General features: G+C 42.3%; 2 protein-coding genes across 2 annotated transcripts in view; both read right to left on the bottom strand.

The window, feature by feature from the left end:
* Positions 1-4,431: 4,431 nt before the first annotated feature.
* Positions 4,432-14,115, bottom strand: ARPC3 (actin related protein 2/3 complex subunit 3). The gene is made up of 7 exons (XM_008508366.2): positions 13,928-14,115; positions 11,447-11,546; positions 8,489-8,565; positions 6,867-6,935; positions 5,675-5,801; positions 5,223-5,317; positions 4,432-4,745 (listed from the first exon to the last, which is right to left on the bottom strand). Exons 1-7 carry the CDS (start codon positions 13,931-13,933, stop codon positions 4,683-4,685), a joined length of 537 nt encoding a protein of 178 aa, XP_008506588.1. The 5' UTR covers positions 13,934-14,115; the 3' UTR covers positions 4,432-4,682.
* Positions 14,116-16,397: 2,282 nt separating this feature from the next.
* GPN3 (GPN-loop GTPase 3) overlaps positions 16,398-23,937 on the bottom strand; it is a 12,338-nt gene continuing 4,798 nt past the window's right edge. The window contains exons 3-8 of the mRNA XM_008508399.2: positions 21,103-21,270; positions 19,319-19,443; positions 18,660-18,775; positions 18,451-18,547; positions 17,575-17,703; positions 16,398-16,995 (exon numbers count right to left, since the gene is read on the bottom strand). Coding sequence (XP_008506621.1) covers positions 16,933-16,995; positions 17,575-17,703; positions 18,451-18,547; positions 18,660-18,775; positions 19,319-19,443; positions 21,103-21,270 — 698 coding nt within the window. The 3' untranslated portion in view covers positions 16,398-16,932. The remainder of the gene's footprint in view (positions 16,996-17,574; positions 17,704-18,450; positions 18,548-18,659; positions 18,776-19,318; positions 19,444-21,102; positions 21,271-23,937) is intronic.

Raw genomic sequence — 23,937 nt, 5'->3', positions numbered from 1 at the left:
AACAGCTGCATGTTTCATTTTATGGATGTACCATAACTTATTTATCCAATTCTCTATTAAAAGATGACTGGAGGGGCCAGCCCAGTGGCACAGTGGTTAAGTTCACATGTTCTGCTTCAGTGGCCTGGGGTTCCCCAGTTCGGATCCCGGGTGTGGACATGGCACCGTTTGGAATGCCATGCTGTGGCAGGCGAACCGCATATAAAGTGGAGGAGGATGGGCACAGATGTTAGCTCAGGGCCAGTCTTCCTCAGCAAAAAGAGAAGGATTGGCAGCAGCTGTTAGCTCAGGGCTAATCTTCCTCCAAAAAAAAAAAAAAAATCTAATACAATTAAAAAAAGACCAAAAAAATCTGATAATTATTACTAAATTACCTTCCCTAAAAAGTCCTACCTTGTAACATTCTTCTTTTAATGTCGACATTACATTTTGATTAAAGCTGTATTTTTAAATCCATTATGCTATACTTCATGTATAATTTATTCTAAATCCTTCGGAAACTGTTCTCTCAGGTACATTAAAAAACAAAACGAACACCCACCATTGTACGGCACCAAAGGGGAAATCATTTAGAAGCCAAGTTTTTAGCTCTTATTGTCTGTGCTCCCCCTGCTGGCACTAAGGGAACAGGCACCAGAGTGAGTTGGTTTCTATCACAAAGGTTCCACAATTAAAAAAGATACATTTGTTAGAAATAAACCTTTACTCTTTTAAAAAAATGTTTTGTGTTTATCTATGTATGAATTAATTGACAGGCCTAATGTAGAGCAGTTTTAGGTCCACAGCCAACTTGTGCAGCAAGTGCAGAGAGCTCCCTGCCAGCCCTTGGCTGCCCCGCACACCCACACCTCCCCTGCTATCAACATCCCACCCCAGATTGGGACGTTTGTTACAACTGATGAGAAACCTTTAATCGTGATAAGGATCACTGTGGCTTTCTTTCTTCCTTTCTGACATGTCTCTGAGTCTGTAACTGAAGTTTCAACCCAAACACCCAGAATCTGATTTTAGATGAGAATTTTAATTATAAAACAAAAACACAACCCAACAACAACACTCTTTAAAGACTGCCCTTTCGTGTATCTGTGGAGCGTGTTTTTACATACTCATAGCCTTGGGTTTGTGAAATGTTGTACTCAATCCATAATTCAGACCTTGAGTGAACACATGCTCAAGAGCATCTAACTCATGCATTAAAATTACATATTAACCCATAAAACCAAAATGGAATGCTCTAGTTGATCAAGTATCACCATAAAGCTCCAGTTTGAATACGATTTTAAACTTAGGTCTGCTTCTGTATAGCCTTCCCCTTGTCCTCAGTAGCACAATACAAATAATCAGGGTAGCAACAGGCTCGGTTAAAATTTTCCTCTTTCCAGACTCCCTTGTAGCTAAAGGCCAAGGAGACACAAGTGCAAGTCTCTGGGACGGGTTTCTGAGAAGGGTACTTACAGTGATACTCACTGGCATGCCCCTTCATCCCTCTTGCTCTCCCCTCTTCTTCCTGCCAAGCCCAGAGCTGCAGGAGCATGTAGAGACTATGGGGATGAGTGCCACGTGCAAAGGAGAGTGGAGCAAGAAAATAGGAGGAGGCTGGGTCCCCAGTGACACCCTAAATGGCTGCCCCATTCAGGTGCTACTTCCAGACTCCAAGAAACACAGAACCCCCAAGGCCTTCTAAATTGGGTTTTCTGAGCTAAATACAATCCCAGCACAGATATTGAAAAAACTGCCTCTTAAAAGCCAAATGCATAAAGGTGCAATAGAGAAGGCAGTGCAGTAACTTTATGTCCAAAGGACTCAAGGCACTTCCTGAAAGATCTAATTTATAACCTTAACATACCAGGAAACGTGTGGTCTCATATGTTTCTGGAAGAACTCACATAATAGCTACTTCTGTCAGCCAAATAATGAAAACTTCTTACATGCTAAAAACTGGCCAAATGTAAAGTGAATGTCACATAAAGATAGACAATATAGAGTCCAGAAATAAACCCGTACATTTATGGTCAACTGACTTTTGACAAAGGGGTCAAGACAATTTAAAAGGGAAAGAATGGGGGCCGGCCCGGTGGCCGAGAGGTTGGGTTCATGTGTTCCAGTTCTGTGGCCCAGGGCTTCGCCAGTTCGGATCCTGGACGCGGACACGGCACCGTTCATCAAGCCATGCTGAGGCGGCGTCCCACATGCCACAACTAGAAGGACCCACAACTAAAAATATACAACTATGTACCAGGGGGCTTTGGGGAGAAAAAGGAATAATAAAATCTTTAAAAGGGAAAGAATAATCTTTTCAATAATTGGTACCACAACAAATGGATAGCCACATGCAAAAGAATAAAGCTGGACTCCTACCTCACTTCATATATAAAAATTAACTCAAAATGGATCAAAGACCTAAATGTAAGAACTACAAGTATAAAATGCTTAGAAACAGGAATAAATCAACACTTTGGATTAAGCAATGGTTTCTTGGATATGACACCAAAAGCACAAGTTACCAAAGAAAAAATAGACAAATGAAACTTCACCAAAATTAAAAACCTCTGTGCTTCAAAGGACACAATCAAGAAAATGAAAAAACTACCAACAGAATGGGAGAAAATTTTTGCAAATCACATTATCTGCTAAGTCTAGTATTATGAATATATATAAAGAACTCCAACTCAACATCAAAAAGACAAATAATTCAAGTAAAAAATGGGGGGCTGGCCCAGTGGTGCAGCCGTTAAGTTCGCACGTTCTGCTTTGGTGGCCTGGTGTTTGCCAGTTCAGATCCCAGGCGCAGACATGGCACCGCTTACCAAGCCATGCTGTGACAGGCGTCCCACATATAAAGTAGAGGAAGATGGGCACGGATGTTAGCTCAGGGCCAATCTTCCTCAGCAAAAACAGGAGGTTTGGTGGCAGATGTTAGCTCAGGGCTAATCTTCCTCACCAAAAAAACCCAAAAAACGAGAAAAGGGCAAAGGATTTGAATAAATGTTTCCTCAAAGAAGATATACAGTCAATACTGCATGACAAGATGCTCAGCATCATTCTTCATTAGGGAAAAACAAATAAAAACTACAATGAGATGCTGCCTCACACCCACTAGGATGGCTCTAAACAACTAAGTGTTGGTGAGGATGTGGAGAAACTAGAACCCTCACAGGTTGTTGGTGGGAATGTAAAATAGTACAGCCACTGTGGAAAAACCTGGCTGGCAGTTCTCCAGAAAGTTAAACATAGTTACCATACAGCTCAGCAATTGCACTTGCTGGTATTTAACCAAGAGAAATGGAAACATACGTCCACACAAAAATTTGTATACTAATGTTCTTGGCAACATTGTTCCTAACAGCCAAAACATGGAACAACCCAGACGTCCATAAACTGATGAACGGATAAACAAAATGGGGTCTATCCATACAATGGAATATGACTCAGACATAAAACAGAATGAAGTTCTGACATGTCACAACACGGACAGACCTTGAGGATGTTATGCTAAGTAAAAGGAGCCAGACACAAAAGAACAAATATTGTCTGATTCCATTTCTATGAGGTGCCAGGAACAGGCAAATTCAGAGACTGAAAGTAGATTACTGTTAAAAGGAGTTGGAAGTTACAATTACGAGGGCTTTAATGGTTAGTGTTTCCATTTGGGTAATGAAAAACTTTGTAAATAGCTAATGGTGACGGTTGCACAAGATTGTGAATGTAATTAATGCCAGTGAATTGTACACTTAAAAATGGTTAAAATGGGAAATTTGTGTGTATTTTATAATAAAAAAAGAAAAATGAATGAAGTACGGATACATGCTATAACATGGATGAACCTTGAAAAGATGACACTAGGTGAAAGAAACCAGACACAGGAGCTGGCCTGGTGGCGCAGTGGTTAAATTCGCACTTTACGCTATGGTGGCCTGGGGTTTGCCGGTTCAGATCCCAGGTGCAGACATGGCACCACTTGGCAAGCCATGCTGTGGTAGGCGTCCCACATATAAAGTAGAGGAAGATGGGCACGGATGTTAGCTCAGGGCCAGTCTTCCTCAGCAAAAAGAGGAGGACTGGCAGCAGATGTGAGCTCAAGGCTAATCTTCCTCAAAAAAAAAAAAAAGAAAAAAGAAACCAGACACAAATGGCCACGATATATGATCCTATTTATGTGAAATGTCCAGAATAGGCAAATCCATAGAGACAGAAAGCAGATCAGTGGTTGCCAGGGACTAGGAGGAGGGGGTTGGAGAGGAATACGGGGGTGACTGCTAAAGAGAACAGGTACATCTTTTGGAGATGGTGAAAATGTTCTGGAATTAGTGACAATGGTTGCAAAACTTTGTATATATACGAAAAATCACTGAATTGTACATTTTAAAAGGGTGAATATTATTTCACAAAAAATTTTGAGTGTCAAATACAAGCAATAAAATTTTTCTGACATGGAATGTTAGAAATTTCTTTATTATTATTACTTATTAAGCACCAACTTAATAGTGGAGAATATTTCAAATCACCCATCAACAGCCCATTTTTCCCTCCCCCACCCAAATTCTTGATAAAGAGCTCTTCAAGTAAAGACATGCTCTCTTCCTTCTTCTGTATAAAACTTTATGAAATAAAGGCAAAGAACCGTGTACATCTTGCTGTGAAATGCTGCCCACGGCTGTGGACGGTGTCTGCCCAGGCTCCCTTTACTGTCCAGGTCCTGAAAGACTCTTGTTCATGAACTGTCTCTTCACAAAGCAAGTCCACCACTAACAAGAGGGGACAAAACAGAACGAACGATGGTGGTCAAATCACAATGCAAATTCAAGGTTAAGGTCCGAATATGAATTTACTGACTAACAAGATTTAATATTAGTCTGGCAGCCCTTACATTATAAACTCCTCGAAAGCACATGTAAAATTTTCTTTCTTTTTTTTGAGCAACTCCCAGGTCACTCAAAATTATGACAAAATAGACATAACCCATTCAAGATAGCTCACGCAAAAAACGTGTTGTGTAGATTTACAAAACCCCGACATAAGAACATACAACCAAAATCTTTTACCATATGCAATTCATTATTCAGGGTGATTCAGTGAACACCTTCTATGCACAAGGCACATATTCAAAGTTAAGTAACACTGCAATGTGGAAACTGAAAGTATTCTTGCAATGGGAGACCTGAGTGTGTTTAATGGTGGCTACAGGATAAAAGCATCAACTAAACAGGCAAAGAGGGTCTTACCTTGCTGGGTTTATCATTCTGAGGATCAAACACTTTCTCACAAAGTCTCAGTCCAGTCTCCTGCCTCAGTTGCTGTAAGTAGGCCCTCATGACTTCTAAAATAAGGAGCAGGGAGAACAACAAAAAAAACCGTATTTGAGAATGCATCCCAAATGTGCTAGTTGCTGATCTAGACATTGACCTTGGCAATACATTCCTATATAGTCGAAAACGATAAGAAATAGAAATGGCAGGCCAAACGGTTTTATAACTATATTCATTTTGGTCCAAAACATTTTCTACATGTTATACGTGTTGCCAAGAGTCTTTTTTGAGAGTGACTAGTAAGATGATGTACATGCTAGTGATTCCACTCTCAATCTGTATACCAATCAGGGCAAGAAAAGGAGGGGGGAAAAGGTCAAATGGAGAAAATCTTGTGCCATAGAGAGAGGTGGAGACCCTGCTCTTACCATCTTCCTGTTTGTTTGCAGGTTTGGCATAAATTGCGTTAAGTGGAAAACCAGGCTCTCCAGGAATGGGAAAATTAGTGATTCCCAGTGTATACATTTCTTTCTCGCCTTGGCTTTTGGAATTGCACTGAAAAAAAAAAAATATGTGCACACACACAAGTATTTTACAGGGAAAAGATTACTAATAACTAATTTGCAGTTCTTTAGTCTAAGTAGCTACGGCTTACGTTATTAATGTTTTTGGTGCCCTTTTGCAATCTGGTGAAGCCTGTAAGCCCCTTCTCAGAATAATGTTTTAAATGAATAAGATAGAATACATAGAATCACAAAAGAAACCAATTATAGTGAAATACAATAATTATAATAAAAAACAAATTTATGACATAGTCATAAATATGCTGCTTTATTCATGAATTAAATAACAAGATCCAGCAAGGGGTTAATAACTAAATTTTGAAGTAGTAATGAGTGTAAACAAAATTTCAAAATATCTTCAACTCTAAATGTAAGAGAAAAATGCTGTGATTTCTAGTGGAGAAAAAGGCAGAGGTGTTGCTAACACTACTGTGGGCTACTGCCTACATTAATAATGAAGTGAATGCTAAATTTCAGTTAGAGGTTAATGAAAAGAAAGATGTAATCTCTTCCTACTCAAGTTCATGGACCCTTGAATTCTATCCTTGGACCCCAGGTTAAGAACCCCTGAGCCAAGGGCTTAAAAGGAGTTTTTTGGTCAAGATTTCTGTCTTGGAGGGCTGGCCTGGTGGCATAGTGGTTAAGTTTGCACACTCTACTTCAGTGGCCTGGGGTTTGCGGGTTCGGATCATGGGTGTGGACTTACAAATCACTCATCAAGCCATGCTGTGGCAGCATCCTACATACAAAATAGAGGAAGACTGGCATGGATGTTAGCTCAGGGCAAATCTTCCTCAAGAAAAAGGAAGACAAGCAATGGATGTTAGCACAGGGCCAATCTTCCTCACCAAAAAAAAAAGAAAAAGAAAAAAGACTTTTGTCTTGGGAAAACACATGCAAAAGCCTTAAACCACCACTACCCTTATCTTCTGATTTGTCAACTATTACTGTTACGTCCATGCTCTAGGTTAGAGGAAATATTTTCTACTTGTCTCAACAAGTCCAAATACCTATTATAATTTGGTTTCCTGATAGATGATCATCCAAGTTATATTACCTTTTGGAGTTTCTTCAGACACTCAGAAATGTAGAGAGTTATATATATCAAGGTCCTATCAGCTTCATTCTACAGGGGGGAAAACAAAGTTTAAAAATAGTGCTGATTAAAACATAACAATTATGTGCAATAAACGAATTCAATCTTTGCCTTTTGATTATCAACTGAACACTGTGAAAATATAGTTACTACAGCATCACAAATTCCCATGCTCCAAATGCAGTCTTTTCAAGGCCCTTTTCTGTCCGCTCCTGGGGAGGGAGCCACCAGCTTCCACCATGAGCTGTGTGGCTGATCCTGTTTGCCTCAGCTCCCCCAGCCCTGGGTTCCCGGGGAGCTGTGCAACCAGGCCCTCACTCTGTATAGGAAGGAGAGTTAACAAGGCTGCCTGGAAAACCGGAGGTGTACCAGATGGTTGGCTAATTTTTAAAAACACTTTCACTTTAGGATCTCTGCTGAGAACAGAAACATTCATGACTCTTAAAGAGGAAGCAATTAATTCACATGTGACTTGTTCTTGAAGAGCTCCATAAGCCCAATTCTTGACCCACCCAAAAGGAAAATGTGCAGAAGACAAATGGATGTTGATCAAATGTGGTATGTACTTCAGGTCAAATGTTACACAGATTTATAGTTTAAAAAAAAACAAACTACACATTTTCCTATTTTTAAGATCAGATGATATTTGAGAGAATGAAATGTGGTAGAATTATAATATTTATTTATACCTATTACAACCACAACACTTAGACCATGCATTAGACACAGAAATCACTCCGTTAATACCACAGAATGTTTACACTACAATTTGTAGACCAAGAGTCTGCAAATAAAGATTTCACACCGTTTGATTCCAAAAGGTCAAAGTTCGGCAGCAGAGGCTAAAGTTCCAAATTGTTGAATATTATCAAGAAAATGTGTGACATTCCTGGTAACTTGCTCACAGCAGGAGCTCAGAAAACCTTTTTTTCCATTTCCCCCTCTCCTTTCCTGCCATCCTCCTCCTACCTTCTCCTTGACCTCATTCCTCACAGGAACTAGGAGCAGAAGAGAAGGGGGCTGAGGCAAGGGACAGGGTCAGTGAAGTTTATTTCTCCATCTCAGATCCAAGACCCAGGAAGCATAGAAAAAATAACATAGCACATAGGATTTTCAGTCTTGGACTGGCACCTAGTAGGTGCTTAATTAATGTTGAATAAACGAAGACGTGTCCAGACCATGAGATGGCGACTTTTCGGTAAAGGACCAGACAGTAACTATTTTAGGCTTTGCGGGCTGTACAGTCCTTACCACAATTAACTCAGCTGTTGTGGCATGAAAGCAGCCACTGACAATATACAAACTAAAGCGGGTGGCTGTGTTCCCACAGAACTTTATTTACAAAAAAGAGGCAGTGGGCTAGACTGGCCCTCAGGCTGTAGTTTGCCAACCCCTGGTGTAGACTTTGGAGGAAAAATGAGAAACTAATATTGATATGGAGTCTAACATAAGGCACTGTTCTGGATTTTTAAAATCACACAACCTCATTTTCTTTTATTTACTCCTCAGAGCACCCCTGACTGCCAGGTAGATATTATCCCTATCAGAAAACTAAATTAAATATTAAAAGCTCTGTATTTTACCTTAATTTCATAGTTTTTGAAGAAGACATTGGCCTTGAAGTAATAGATGGCTTCATCCACAATATCTGTATCTTTTGCTAAGCAGGATACGAGGGCAAGAAGAGAGAGAACATTAGCCAAATACAAAACATAAAACCGAACAAAGCTACAAAAACTATATATAGCTAAGCTCAACAGTCAAGGGTTTTAGAGCTGAACAAAATAAAATGAGGCTGCTGAAATATAAAGTCTTTACAAACGATTTCTAGAAAACTAAGTACATGGTTTATTCTTATGGATATATTGTCTTTATAAAAATTATACATGCTCATTAGAAAAATAAATTAATCAATACAGGAAAAAAATTTTTAATTGTCACCCAAACCTCACTACCCAGAAATAACTACTATTAACATCTGGTGAACATCATTCCAGACATCTCTCAATGCATTTATAAAAGAGACTGAGACAGCACAGACTAACTTTAACAGAATACATTTTAAAAATGAAAAGTATTCAGGGGCTGGATGGGTGGCATAGTGGTTAGGTTCACACGCTCCACTTCAGCGGCCCAGGGTTTGCCAGTTGGGATCCTGGGCACCGACCTACACACTGCTCATCAAGCCATGCTGTGGCAGCATCCCACAGAGAAGAACTAGAAGGACATACAACTAGGATATATGACTATGTACTGGGGCTTTGGGGACATAAAAAAAAGAGGATGATTGGCAACAGATGTGAGCTCAGAGCCAATCTCCCTCATTAAAAAAAAAAAAATAAGGAAAAAAAAGAAGCCAGGCAGTTTAACATGAGAGAGGACTATGTGTCTACCATGGAGACTCCTCCATTAAAAAAAAAAAAGTATTCAATATAATTTTATTTGGATTTACATACGATAGTTTCAGGGGAAAAAACTCTCAATTGTCATGTGGGAACACACTGGGGTTACATATCCATCTTTCTTTTTATAAAAACTATGCCTTAAAATATATTTGTACAAGCTGTTCTACATGGTCAGAGACTGACGAAAGCCAGAAATACTGTTGTGACAAAGACAGATCTCATGACACAATTTCTTTGGTAATTTTTGTTTTCCTTTTTTCATTTTAAAAAGGTCAAAATCCCAGGGTCTTGATACCCGGCAGCTGGTTTCAGCAACGCAGACGGTTATTTATACTTCTCGTCTGTGACTGCCATCCCTCTCACACAGCAGAAATGCAAAGGGACCCTGCAGTTTCACTACTCTATAATTCAGCTGTCTTTATTCCTGCTCATTCTCCTGCTAAGGAATTTCCACAGAATTCTATTTTCTCGTAATCTATTTTCTCATCTACAAAAAGGAAACTTCCTCAGAAGATTCAATAGTGTCTACAGAACCAGCTAATTCTTCTAAATGTAATGACGTGGGGGGTGAGGGGGAGGCCACAGGATTCAGAAGAGTGTTTGTCACATAAAAGATGTTCAAAAGGTTATCTGTTGGATATAAATAAATTAATTTGATTAATGCTAACAGTTTTTTAGCTCACAGCACAGGCTTATACGCTTCCATAATTCCAAATTAGTTCTAATCCAGTCCCCCGGGTAAGAGTAACAGGTCATTCCTCGACTACAGCAATCAGGAAAATCTGGTTTCTTGGGGTCCCATTCTCCCTCAAGGGCCCAAGAATTGCAAAGGTGGTAATTAGATTTCCTCCACCCCTAGTTAATGGAATCTTCTGACATACTATATAGTACTTTGCAATGATCTTAAAAGTGTTCTTCTCAAGGAATCTGGGCCAACATTGATTCTTATTTTTCCTTTGCTGTAATTCCTTTATATTATTTTACTTCTTTTTGGTCTGTTTTTTTTCCATCTCTTCCTTTTTCTTCATCTCAGAATCAAGTAAAGACTGCGGTGACTCACCAAGTTTATGACATTTACCGAGCTTTCGATTGGTGTTGAAAACAAAATTAAATTAAAAGAGATCAAGTCAAACACTCTGGCAGAGGAATGGAGATAGGGTCAGTACAAAATTGGTAATTAAAACCATGGTCTTAGGGGCTGGCCCCGTGGCCGAGGGTTAAGTTCACATGCTCCACTTTGGTGGCCCAGGGTTTCGCTGGTTCAGATCCTGGGCACAGACATGGCACCACTCATTAGGCCATGCTGAGGCAGCGTCCTACATGCCACAACTGGAAGGACCCACAACTAAAATATACAACTATGTACTGGGGGGATTTGGGGAGGAAAAAAAAACGCAGGGGAGAAAAAAAAAACATGGTCTTGGAGACCATGAATGGAACTCACTGCAGACCCTTTCTGGGGCAGGGCAACCATGTCTAATGTCAGACAAATTACACGGTTGGCAGAACATCTCAGGATGTGTCAGAAGAGTCTCACATAGTGTATGAAAAGGATGGAGCTTTCTCAACAGTAAAAAATGGTTAAAGAAAAGAAAGTGAATGCCAAGAAAGAAAGCAAAGATATAAAATTCAGAAAGCAAAAGAAGAAATGAGTAATATTAGATAGGACACTTAAGATTTAAGATCAAGGTATTGCTAAAAATGAAGATCCTGAAGAATGGAGAAAGGAAGCAGATTTAGATGGGGAAGAGGTTAAAATATGTTTTTTTTTCCATCGTGATGACAGAGAAAGGATGAGGACATGGCATTTTACAGAAGTAGCAGCATTAGCTCAGTTTCAAAGAACTGACTGATAGGGATGATAGGAACAGTGTCAAGAATTAAGAACATTTTTTCTTTCCCTTCAACAAAATATCCTGGAGAAATGAGCAGCAATAATAATACAGTTCCCCATTAGATGCAACATATACCCATGATCTTGAAAGGTCTAGAAAACAGTATCTGCCAAGCAAATAGAAAATACAAAAGCAATCTGAAGCAGAAGACTGAGCTCAGAATTTCCCCAATTTGATGTCAGAGGGTCGCGGGATGTTTCATACCCAAATCTGAAAATAATGGAAAGGGGTTTCAACTTACTCTCTCTAGGGGCAGGTCCTTTGAATTGACTTCTGATGGGCAACAGTGCCATGTTTCCAATGAGTTTAGTGTCAGGGTCCATGAGAGAAGAGTGGTAAGCCTGTAGTGGCAAGCCAGGTAAGAATATAGAAGCAAAAAGAGAGCAACGTCAGCAGGGGAGACAAGAACATTTCCTCAAAGGGAAAAAGACAGCAACCACTCCAAGATTAACTAGGGGATGAGGCAGAGGGATGGTGGCAGCCACGTGCTGTGGCTGGCTCTCACTGGCTCATGAAAACTGTTAAATTTTGAGCCAAGTTGGTTGTTGAACACAGCCATTATTACAAATTAAAATTATACAAATTTACAGTTAAATAAACAGTATTAAAAACAAAGGTAGGGCCAGCCCAGTGGTGTAGTGGTTAAGTTCGCATGCTCCGCTTCAGTGGCCTGGGGTTCGTGGGTTTGGATGCCGGGAGCAGACCTACACACCACTCATCAAGCCACACTGTGGCAGCATCCCACAGACAAAATAGAGGAAGATTGGCACAGATGTTAGCTCAGGGACAATCAGCAAAAAAATTTAAAAACCACATCCACCAAAGGTAATAAATAGTCAAAATTCACAACTTCCTATTTTTAAAAGTTGTTTTACTACTGTTTACCATCTTAAGGTTATTTATGTCTTGGTATCTTTATGGTGGAAATACTATACAATGGGGTGCTACTGTGCATCTCTTCCAGTTCCATGTTCACATTGCTAAGTGGTAGGAGTATCCACACTACAGAAATAGGCAAACACGATATTAATTAGGGGTACCCCTCCCCCAGCTGTTGTTAAGCCAGAACCTAAGCACTGCTTTTCAGCTCTGCCACTTCCTGGCTTGGTGTTTGACCACGACATCACTTTTCTTCTCTTAGCCAGTCTCCAAGTTTGTAAAATGAAGAGATATATACTGCCTTCAGTGAGTAGGTGTGAGTTAAAGGAGGGGAAAAAAATCAAATTAATGAGAGCAATTTGTATGCTGATTCCCAGTTCTGCTTTTTACAAGATGTCTGGCTTTTTGTAAGACAACACGGGCACCATTCACGAATTCATTCATTCACAAAACGATTACTAAGCACCATCTATGGGCAAGGCACAGTGACATAACAGGATGCAAGCCCAGTATGGTTTCCACCCTTGAAGAACGTTCAGGCTCACGGAGAAGACAAATATTAAATAAGGGATCACAGGGGAAGTCCAAGGTACTCTGCGCAACTGGAATGAGCACAGGGCTTTAGGGTCCTGGCTTAAAATCTGGTTTGTGCGCAACCTTGGGCAAGTTACTTATCTTCTCTGAGCCTCATTTCCTCCTCTGCAAAAGGAGAGAACAATAACATATCTACTTCACAGGGTCACCGTGAGGATTAAATGGGATAATTTATATAAAGCAGGCAGCTCAGGCCTGCTGGCACACGTCAGGAGTCAAATGGTAGCTATGCGACTCATAAGATATACATCTCTAAGTATGGCTTGCTCCTTTTTGTCACAGGTATGCTTCATTTAAAGCAACCTCCACCCTCCCCTTCATGTTTTGTTACCCATCTAGCATTTCCTTGATGGCATTTTTCACTGTCTGAAACGATCTCCTTTATTTTATTTACATTTACGTGTTAATTGTTTGTCTCCCCATTAGAGGTAAACTCCTTCAGAGGAGGGATTTGCTGGGCTCATTCAGTGCCGTAACAGTGCTCGGCATGCAGCAGGTGCTCAGTAATGTTTGTCGTCTGAATAAGCCCATGTTACTGAACCTCCTTTTTCCTAATCTGTAAAATGTAGACCATGATGGCAATAAATCTACCCCCCAGACTGGCTGTCAGAAATTAAGAGCAACCAGACCACCGTCAATTTCGCTCCTACTCCGAAGCACAAGAAGACAGAAACATCTGGGAACCAGGCGCGGACCTGAGTCTGCTCTGGGGCCCTAAGCCCAGCGGCTCAGGGGTGGCCGTCACCGCCGGGGGACGGGGGCGGAGTCCGAGTCCGGGAAGCGGGGTTCGACAGGCACGAGCTGCGGGAGGGACCCGCCCCCTGGGGCGAAGGAGGAAGTGGGCCCCCAGGAAAAAAGGAGAAGCCGGACCCCGGACTTGAAAAATGAAAAACAAAACGCGCAGCCCTTGGCTCCTGGCTCTGGGGAAGCTCGGGGGACCCTGCCGGAGCCGGGGGTGCAGAACGGGCGAGAGAAGGCGTCGGGACTGGAGAGAAGGGGGCGGGAAGGGCCGGGCAGCCTCCTCCGCACGGCCCTGGTCTCCGGGCGCTCGGCCGCGCCCCCGCCCCCACGGCCGACACCCCGGGCCGCCCCAATCCTGCAGGCACCGGCCCCCTCCCCTCGGCCTCCCCTTCTCGGCCCCTGCTTCCTCTCTGCCCTCCTCGGCCCGCTTCTCTCGGCGCATGCACGACTTCTTGCTGCTCTCCCCAATGCTCGCCGTCTCCCCGCATCCCCAACTCGGCCGCCTTACCGGCATCTTGACGGCGCCGCGGTTCCAACCCAGATGAGGAAGACGGGGTTAGAGCGCGGCGCTTCCGGTCTGGCGGCCCAGGCGGGGCAGGCGGAAGTGAGCCGGAAGGGGAGGCCTCCACGCTTCCGGCCTTGCGGTCCCGCCTCTGGGTGCTGCGGCTGCGTGGAGCCGAAGGCGCGCCAGGGGGCGCCCGAGCAGCAGGCAGGGGCTGAGTGTCGCGCATGCGTGAGGCCTGTGCGACAGGGAGCTGGGTCTTGGTGTTAGAGAATCTCAGTGATTAGTCGCCTCCTTTGTTTTTCTTCAGAGATCACCTTCTCAGTGAAGCATTCCCTGCGTCACACTATTTTAGATTCAGCCCCACTCCAACTCCCTTGCCTCACGCTTCTTTCCCTTAGTTCTTATGATTCTTTTATGGTTTACTTTTGGTGTTTGTCTCCCTGTCTCCCCATTCATGTGAACGTCAAAAACGCAGGGATTTTGTCCGTTTTGTTCACTGCTGTATCTCCCGTGCCTATTAACAGGCATGGTACTTAGTAAGCACCAATAAATACTTACTGAATAAGCGAACCCAACCCACTGGTTTTAACAATGGGGAAAGGAGAGCACAGGGAAGAAGGGGTTCGCAGTTCTTTGTAATGCTGCAATACTGCAATGGTTGAGCAAGTGGACTCTGGGTTTGAAGCCCAGCTCTGACACTTACTAGCTGTGTAATTTTGTGCAAGTTATTTAACCTCTCCGCACCTCAAGTTTCCTCACCTGAAAATGGAGATAACTACTTCAGTTTTGTGGGGTTGAAATGAATTGCATATCAAGTACTTAGAACTTAGATGCCTGGAACATACTAAAAGCTCAGGAGTTTTTACTGTTACTAGAAATCACGGGCTGTTTCATTGCTGTTCGTTGCTGCTTTGGGCCCTTTCTTCTGCCAGACCCTCAGACTGGAATACTTTGCCCCATGTTCCCACAACTGATTTCTCGTTTAGGTCTCTGGCCAAATAGCACCTATTAGGAGGCTTCTTTGCCAACGAGCCCAAAGTAGCCCCTTAGCCTCTCTCCATTTTTTTTTTTTTTTTTTTTTGGTGAGGAAGATTAGCCCTGAGCTAACATCTGTGCCAATCCTCCTCTATTTTGTATGTGGGATGCCTCCACAGCATGGCCAACAGGTGGAGTAGATCTGCACCTGGGATCTGAATGTGTGAACCTGGGCCACCAAAGTGGAGCATGCAGAACTTTAACCACTCGGCCATGGGGCTGGCCCCTCATTACTGTTTTATTTTCCCATTTCTTATCAGAGAAATATCTTAAAATTTCTTATCAGAGTTTATGGTTAGTTTCAAGGGCCCCGCACATCAGCTCCATGAGAGGCCTTGCTGCCTTAGGGCTCCCTTTTCATCCCCAGTGCCTGGCTCCCACCAGGAAATTTGTCCAAAGAATCACACTGGGTTCTCCTACAAGACAGTGAAATCCTTGATGACTGGAACTGTCATATTCATCCGAAACCCCAGTGTTCAGAGGGGAAGGAAGTGGAATCTGGCCCTTCACTTCTTGCCCAAAGGGACAAACCAGACTCTCCAGATACAGCTCAAGGAGCAATAAGGAAGGCTAGTGAAAAGCTACCTTTTCTTTCTTCCCTCCCATGTGACAAAAAAATTTCTAAAAATTAGCAACACAGGGAGCTCAGGGTATTTTCACACTTCCTGTACTCTAAGGGCCACCAAAAAAGTCCCCAGGCAGGGCAGCACATGCCCATGTTGCCTACTCATCAAGTTCTCCGACTGCCCCTGGGAGACAAGCTCACACCAACCGGCCACGGAGCAATGCCTGACTCCTGCCCCTAGCCTGGGCACCCAGGCACAAGTTACCTCTGATAGATGTGGCTCCTCACGTTTTTCATCTTAAATAAAATGGACCATATCTGACCCTGCAGGTGTACTTCTGCTACTTAGGTCCAAGAATGATTAAAAATTTAACCTGAGTTGCAGGTTTTCTATAAGGGATTACATTGTATCAGTTGGAAAATTCAATGCCAAGTGACCGATGGAGCCTGGGCCTGCGTATGAGCATTAAATGAACCAGATTATTGAAAATGCTTCTTAGCACAATGCCTGGCAGAACTTGATAATTGAGATTCCATTTTGCTTTAGCAGGGTCTGGCCTATAGTGGGTGCTAGAGAAACATCTGTTGACTGACCAGCCATTCCCCATGCTTTCCACTCAACCTAAATGCACTTAGAAATACTGAAAATAATTCAATCAATGTGACAAGAAGAAACAATGACATCCTTTGCATTTCTGTGTACATCTGCCATTATTCAAGGAAAGCATACATTTTTAAACTCTCAGAGACCATACACTGCATTTTTAAAGAAATCGCTGCCTACATTTTGACACTTTGGGAAATTTACTCATTCAAAAATTTGGTGAGTACTTCAAATTCTGACTAGAAAATACCAGTGTAATGAAAAGTTGGTGCTATCTTTCTGTTTCTTTTATTTATATACACATATCTTAAAACATACTTTTCATCTTTTAATTATACAAATAATACATTTTCAATGTAGGAAAACTGGAAGATTCAGATAAGCAACGATCATATCTATATTCTTCCAGATTTTTCCCTTTGGACAGACATATGTATATTTGTTACAATTAATTACTGCCCCTCCAAAAAAACCTTCAAAAATAACAAAAATCAAACAGTAAAAATAAAGGTAGACTGGTCTTAATTATACCACAGGTGCTAATTTATATTATATACAAATCTATGTGCATTCTTTTCAATTTTGCCTTTTAAAATCTAAATTGATGCAGTTAAAATAATACTAAAAGATTCCACTTTCAACAGCAGTAGGTTCAGAATAACTTAGAACGTGATTCAGGCATGCTGCTGATAAAAAGCCCATTAAAATAAGTAGCTTTCTGGTATTGCATCCTCTGAAGAGAAGAATATTCTGTTGGTTCAGCCACAAGCTCTTCACATATATAGTTACTTTTTAATAAATTCCTCATTCATTCTGGCATTCTTGAAAATATTCATCAAACATAGAAGTAGACTCATCTTCATGTTCCTGACAAAAGGAAATACAAAATAGAAAATACATTCATTTCCTCTCAGTTAGACCCAGTATGTGCTACCTATTTTCCAGGCAATGCTCTAGAAAGAGCCGATGCTCAGCAGCAGCTCCACGTGTTGTTTATAGTGACAAAAGGCACGACTGATAGAATTTTCCCAGCTATGCGGTAAACTAAAGTGCTATATTTCATGAGAAGCATTTCTTACTTGAGTTTACGCTCACACCAATTCTCAGCTAATCTGCTGTGACAGTGCCCTATTGACAACTATCATCGGTCCTTCCACTGACATACAAGAGGGCAGCCCAGGTTCAACTGGATTTCACCTCCTCTTTGCACATATCCCCAAGCACTGAGGACAGAGAAACTTAGCTCAATAATATTGCCTCAGTAACGGGTAGAGTACAACTGACACTGCCTGTTGACCACAGGTATCAATTTCAGAGATCACCCAGAAAGCCCAGGTTACTGCTGCCACTGAGACAAAAATTAATTTAAGGAGCTGCTGAGGTTATGCAGGATGGCCAGTGAGCACTGGCAAATATTTTTACCGAAAGCCAATAATCAAAAATTACCTTTGGTTCTTTGAATTCTAAGTCTTCTCCATACTGAATGGCAAAATCAATATGCTGTAATACAATGTTCATGCTTTCTTCATCTGATTGATCGTAAGGCAAAAATCGAACCATGCTGTAGTCGTCAATCTACAAGGGTAGGATTTCAGAAAGGGTCATTCTCAAGTTGTACAAAATACTTAATTTTCAACTCCTGGTTGACCTTATAACCATTTATACTTCTGATTAAAAACATTTGTGCGGCAGGGAGTGGGGTGGAGGGATAGAGGCAGAACAGCAGCAAATCATCGATTTTCCTAACCTACTAGAATACTCAACTTACTGCCTAAGTAGACACTTACTGTTTCATAACTATTTATCTATGAAAATGTAATATATATATAATACCTATGAAATAATTTCTAGGTATTCAACAACCACTGGAAATTTTAAAGATTTTATTTTTCCTTTTTTCTCCCCAAAGCCCCCCAGTACATAGTTGTGCATTTTCAGTTGCGGGTCCTTCTAGTTGTGCTATGTGGGATGCCACCTCAGCGTGGCCTGATAGGCGGTGCCATGTCCGTGCCCAGGATCCGAAGCGGTGAAACCCCGGGCCGCTGAAGCGCAGTGTGTGAACTTAACCACTCGGCCACGGGGCTGGCCCCACCACTGGAAATTTTAAACAAGCAAAGATAGTTTGGAACTCTCAAAATTGCTTGGAATAATAGACATGTCAGTTAATTTATTAGCTACCACCGACTACTTCTAAATTAAATTACTGACCAGCCAGCCCACAGGCTCCCACAACCCTCCTCTGCTTTGCAAGAAAACAGGGTGGGACTGTGCTTTTCCAACCTGACGAAGTCATTTAAAAAAAGAAAAACTTAAAAAGCTTACCAGTCCACAGATAGCTTTAGTCAATTTTTTAAATTTTTTGCTCCTTAAGTCACTTGTAGAATCATCCAATAAAGAATACATGTCTGGATCTAGAAACCTTTAAAAGTGAGATGAATAAAAGGAAGGATAATCAGCAAACTAGATTTATAGACTGACGGAACCTCACATCTCTACCTGAGATCTGATGATAACAAAAGACGTGAACTCACTTCTCAATTTCCTTTTTTGCTTTCTTACTCAGCAGATCCATTTTTGTCATGATGTTAACTTGTGGAACTTCTAGAGAGATCATAGCACTCAGGGCTGCCAAGATGCCAGAAATAAACTGAAGGAGGAAACAGAAAAGAGAAGATGTTGCCATTGAAGTTCCTTGGTCCCCACATAAAAGACAGGCTTCTGCTCCTCACTGGCAGAGAACTGGCTCATGTGAAAAAAATGCTAATCTTAAAGACAGTGCACTGCTCATCTTCCAAAGATGAGGACCAGGGGGGAAGAGGTAGATTTCATCTACAGAGCTCACAAATCTCAATTTAGATGGTATCTTTAAGCCCACTTCCCATCGAATATTCCTTAAGAGCTATTCATGAGAAATAAAGTTTTAGATAGTTCATAAACTAGACAAGAGGTCCTCAGAAAATTAAAAATAGACATAAAATATGCATCTGTCTCATTTTTCTCGGTAAATACTTTCCCCAAATCTATAAGATATCATAATGTACCATTTTGGAGTTAAAAATAATTTAATAATAAGGGATACTAAATAACTCTGGAGTATAATTTCTGAAATGTCCAGAATCACACAATTAAAGGAGATTGTCATCTGTTTGTACTCATGACTGAAAAATCAACAAGAGATTTATCCTCAAACCTTGAATGACTCCACCATGAACTGAGAATCAACAAGAAAAACTCCACAGACTCGGAACTCCCACTGTTCTAGCTGCTGGACCAGCTGTTTCATCACGGGCAGGTGGGTGTACAACTCAATCTGACCTACATAAAGAACATTACAAGACTATTACAGTCAGGAAATACGTTAAATCATCAAATTACAGGAAGAAATTTTTCTCATAATATGGTTAAAAAAGGAAGTTAAGGGACTGGCCCTGTGGCTGAGAGGTCAAGTTCACGCACTCCACTTCCAGAGTTTCACTGGTTCGGATCCTGGATGCGGACATGGCACCGCTCATCAAACCATGCTGAGGTGGTATCCCACATAGCACAACCAGAAGGACCTATGACTAGAATATACAACTATGTACTGGGGGTCTTTGGGGAGAAGAAGAAGAAGAAAAAAGACTGGCAAGAGACATCAGCTCAGGTGCCAATCTTAACAAAAAAAAAGGAAGTTAAGGGGCCAGCATGGTGGCATAGTGGTTAAGGTCACACACTTTGCTTCAGCAGCCTCGGGTTTGTGGGTTCGGATCCTGGGCACAGACCTACACACCACTCATTAAGCCATGCTGTGGTGGCACCCCACATAAAAAACTGGCACAGACATTAGCTCTGGGACAATCTTCCTCAAGCCAAAAAGAGGAAGGGGCCAGCCCCATGGCCAAGTGTTTGGGTTCCCGCGCTCTGCTTTGGCGGCCCGGGGTTTTACCAGTTCAGATCCTGTGCATGGCACCCCTTGTCAGGCCATGCTGAGGTGGTGTCCCACAGAGCACAGCCAGAGGCATTCACAGCTAGAATATACAAGTATGTACTGGGGGGCTTTGGGGAGAAGAAAAAAAAAAGAAGATTGGCAACACTTGTTAGCTCAGGTGCCAATCTTTAAAAAAAGAAGTTAACCCCTGGTAGTAGTATATTCATTTTTAAGGGATCTAACAGTGTCTTGAAGCAATCATAAAATCTAAGGTACTGCCACCAGGGGAATCCCAAAGAAACTCTTCAGTTTTCTGTAGAAAATGAGGCTTTTGCTGATCAAAAGTGAGTGCTACAAAGGTGTATGCAGTTTGGGAATACTCATCAAGCGTACACTTAGGACATCTGCACTTTTCTGTGGGTGTTATGTATGTCCAACTAAAAGGAAGGGGGAAAAAAGTGAGAGCCACAAATGATCAAAGCTAGGTTAGGCTCAAGTCTAAAATTCACAACCTGGCTTAAGAAGTCATGTGTCTGTGCCCTACCAGCCTCACCTCACGACACTTCCCTTCGTTTACTGTGCTCCAGCCACACCAGCCCTTTTGGTGCTTCAAACTCGCCTCGCTCCTTCCTGCCCCAAGGCCTACAGCATGCTGTGCCCTCTGCCTGGAGCACAGTGTCCCTCACCTTCAGCTTTCAGGCCGCCGGATCAGAATCCTCCTGAACCTCCCTGTTACGGTATGGTCTGTGCTACGCCTGTGGGGCAGCTATCACAAATGAATATGAAATAATCATTCGGGTGGTTTTTGTTTATGCTGTCTAGCACTCCCACCTGACTCTGAGCTCCACGAGGGCAGAGACCAAGGCTACTTGGCTCTCTATGGTATTCCCAGTGTCCAAAGTGAAGCACCCAGTAAACTCAATGAATGATTTAGAGCCAACGAATAAGAGCTTCTGTACCTTACCAGAGTATAGTTTAGAGATACGAGTGCTCACTCTGCTTTCTCCCACTGAGGACAGAACTGGCGTGACCTCAAGGAACATAACACATTGAAACTGATGACTTACCTGGACAGTCAAAAAGGATGTAGTCGTCCTCCACATGGCCAAGACAGTTCTCTAGCCAGTCAAAATTATTGGCAAAGTACTCCATGCAAAATACCAATCCTCCATTAGGACCGAACCGCAGAGAACCGTCCTCCATCACATCGTCCACCTCGATCAGTTCCCGGATGTCTGCAAAGGAGAGACAGGGCCCAGAATATAAGACTGTCTGTTTGAAAATTGTTATCCTTGCTAGTGATAATTAGCAATTATATAAAAACTCACATGTATGAGAATTTCTGTACATAGTTATTCACTGCAGCAGTGTCCGCTGGAACTAATTAAATAAATTATTGTTTAGCCTGACAATGGAATCTATGCAGCCATAAAAAGGAAAAGCTCTTTAAGCATGGATATGATATGATCTCCCAGGTATACTGTTAAGTGAAAAGTGCAAGATGCAGAACTCTGTAAGAAAGCCATCATTTGTGTGAAAAAGAAAAAGAGACAAAGATTCACCATACATATACACTAATATACATATTTGATTTTATATGCATAGCCTCTCTAAAGACACATCAGAAACTGGCAAAACTGGCTGTCTCCAGGGAGGGGAGCCGATGACCTGGACACGGAGCTGGGAGGGAGACATTTTCCTGCATACTTATTCTTTTGTAACTTTTGCATTTTGAACCATGTGAACACACACTACCTACTCTAAAACAAGTAAAACAAAACCAAACCAAGAAAACCAATTACCATCTCTTTAACACAACTCCAGGGAAGCTACTTAACCTCCCTGTGCCTCACTTTCCTTATTTATAAGATGGAGGGCAAATCATATATCCTGGGGTAGAAGGGTGAGGACTATAGGAGATAACATGGCTAAATCACCTACAGCAGGGACTTAAAAAATTCTGGTATATGTATGGGTCTCTTTTATTACTAATTTTTGGAAATCAGTATTTATAACTTTCTGTCGTAGGTGTTTATTTTTGTGCTTAAATCTACAATCTCCACTTAGAACTGTGCCTCACTCATAGCCATGTTTATATGGATCACATCTACCCATGTACTTTCCCAGGGATAAACATCTAACCCAAGCTGGGACAATAAGAGTGGTCACCTAGGGGCTGGCCCCGTGGCCGAGACCTTAAGTTCGTGTGCCCCACTTTGGAGGCCCAGGGTTTTGCTGGTTCAGATCCTGGCCGCGGACACAGCACCACTCGTTAGGCCACACTGAGGAGGCGTCCCACATGCCACAACTAGAAGGATCCACGACTAAAATATACAACTATGTACTAGGAGGATTTGGGGAGAAAAAGCAGGAAAAAACCAAAAAGAAGATTGGCAACAGTAGTTAGCTCAGGTGCCAATCTTTAAAAAAAAAAAAATTGGTCTCCTAAAAGGATGACTCAAGGACACTAGTCAGTCAGTAAGACACCTGGATCAGAAAGCAATGTGAACCTGGGGTTCGAGGGACTTTGTCGGGCCACGTGAATCCTAAAGCTGAGAAGGGTGGTCCGTAAGGGAGAGAAAAAGACAGAGACAGACAGAAAGCTGGCCTTGGTTCCTGTTATTTTTCGTGTTTTGGGTTATAGTCTCTCATAAAGCTTTGATCTTGGGTTTTGTAAGAGGTCCCCGATTCCTTCTAATAAATCTTCCTTTTATGTGAGCTAGCTTTAGTACTTTCTGTTGGGGGCAACCAAACGATCCCTCAGCAGTGCCATGCCTCGTTCCTCAAGGAAGATGACTATCTCACCCCTCCTCTCTCTTCAACTTGCCTCCCCCACCCCACCCCACCGCACCCACTTCCAGCCACTCTCAGCTGATGACCACACATGGCACTAACAGAAATCAGAAACCAACAAAAGAGAATTCCCCACATTCCCACCACCAATATTACACGATGCCTTCTGCCCTGTCTTCCCTCCTGTTACAGCAGAAGAAGTACCCCTTCCCTAGCGAAGGTCCCGTGTTGGGGACGCCCTTCCTTTCTCATTCTTGCAGTCACCCCTACAGTTACTGCCACTCTCTGGCATCTTCAGTTTCTTGCTATGGGATCCTTCTCTTTGGCACTCGAGTCCATTCCAGGTGCCATATCCAGTCTTAAAACAAAACCTCCCTTGACTGTCACACCCCCCACTCCAGCTATCATTCTATTTTTCTACTCTTTTTCACAGCAAAACTTCCTCAGTGAGTTGTCTCCTCTCAGCACCTACTCTGTGTCACGTCCAGTGTACTCTTCAGACCACTCCAATCTGGCTTTCATCCCTACCACTCCACTGAAATCTCTCATCAAAGTCACCAACATCTCCACGTCCCCACATCTAACAGCCACTCTGTCCTCATCTTACACAACTTCCCAGCTGTATCTGACATAACCAACCATCAGCTCTTTCCTGAAACAGCCTCTCCTCCTGGCTTCTGTGACGATTCATTTTCCTGACTTTTCTCCTACCTTACTGACTCCACCTCCTCTACCAGACCTCTGAAGGTTAGATGACTACAAGGCTCGGTCTTGGGTCCTTCTCTCTAACCATACTTCCTCCCAACACGTTCTCATCCAGTCCTGTAGCTTTACATTTTATCTCTATGCTGCTGACGTTCAAATTTATATCTCCAGGGCAAACCTCGTCCCTGAATCCCAGACTATTACATCCACTTGCCTCCTTGATTCATTATCTATCAGACATCTCAAACTTAGTAAGTTTGTAAGTAGGCTTGAGAACCGCCCCAAACCTAAACTGACTTGTCTTCCTCCTCAGTAAATGCTGTCATGCACTTAGCAGCTCAAGACAGAAACCTCAGAGTCACCCTTGATTCCTCCTTTTCCTACACACTTCCGGTTCAATCTCC

This window comes from Equus przewalskii, chromosome 7, assembly GCF_037783145.1.
Source record: "Equus przewalskii isolate Varuska chromosome 7, EquPr2, whole genome shotgun sequence".
Taxonomy (NCBI): Eukaryota; Metazoa; Chordata; class Mammalia; order Perissodactyla; family Equidae; genus Equus; species Equus przewalskii.
This window is presented reverse-complemented; position numbering and strand designations above follow the sequence as displayed.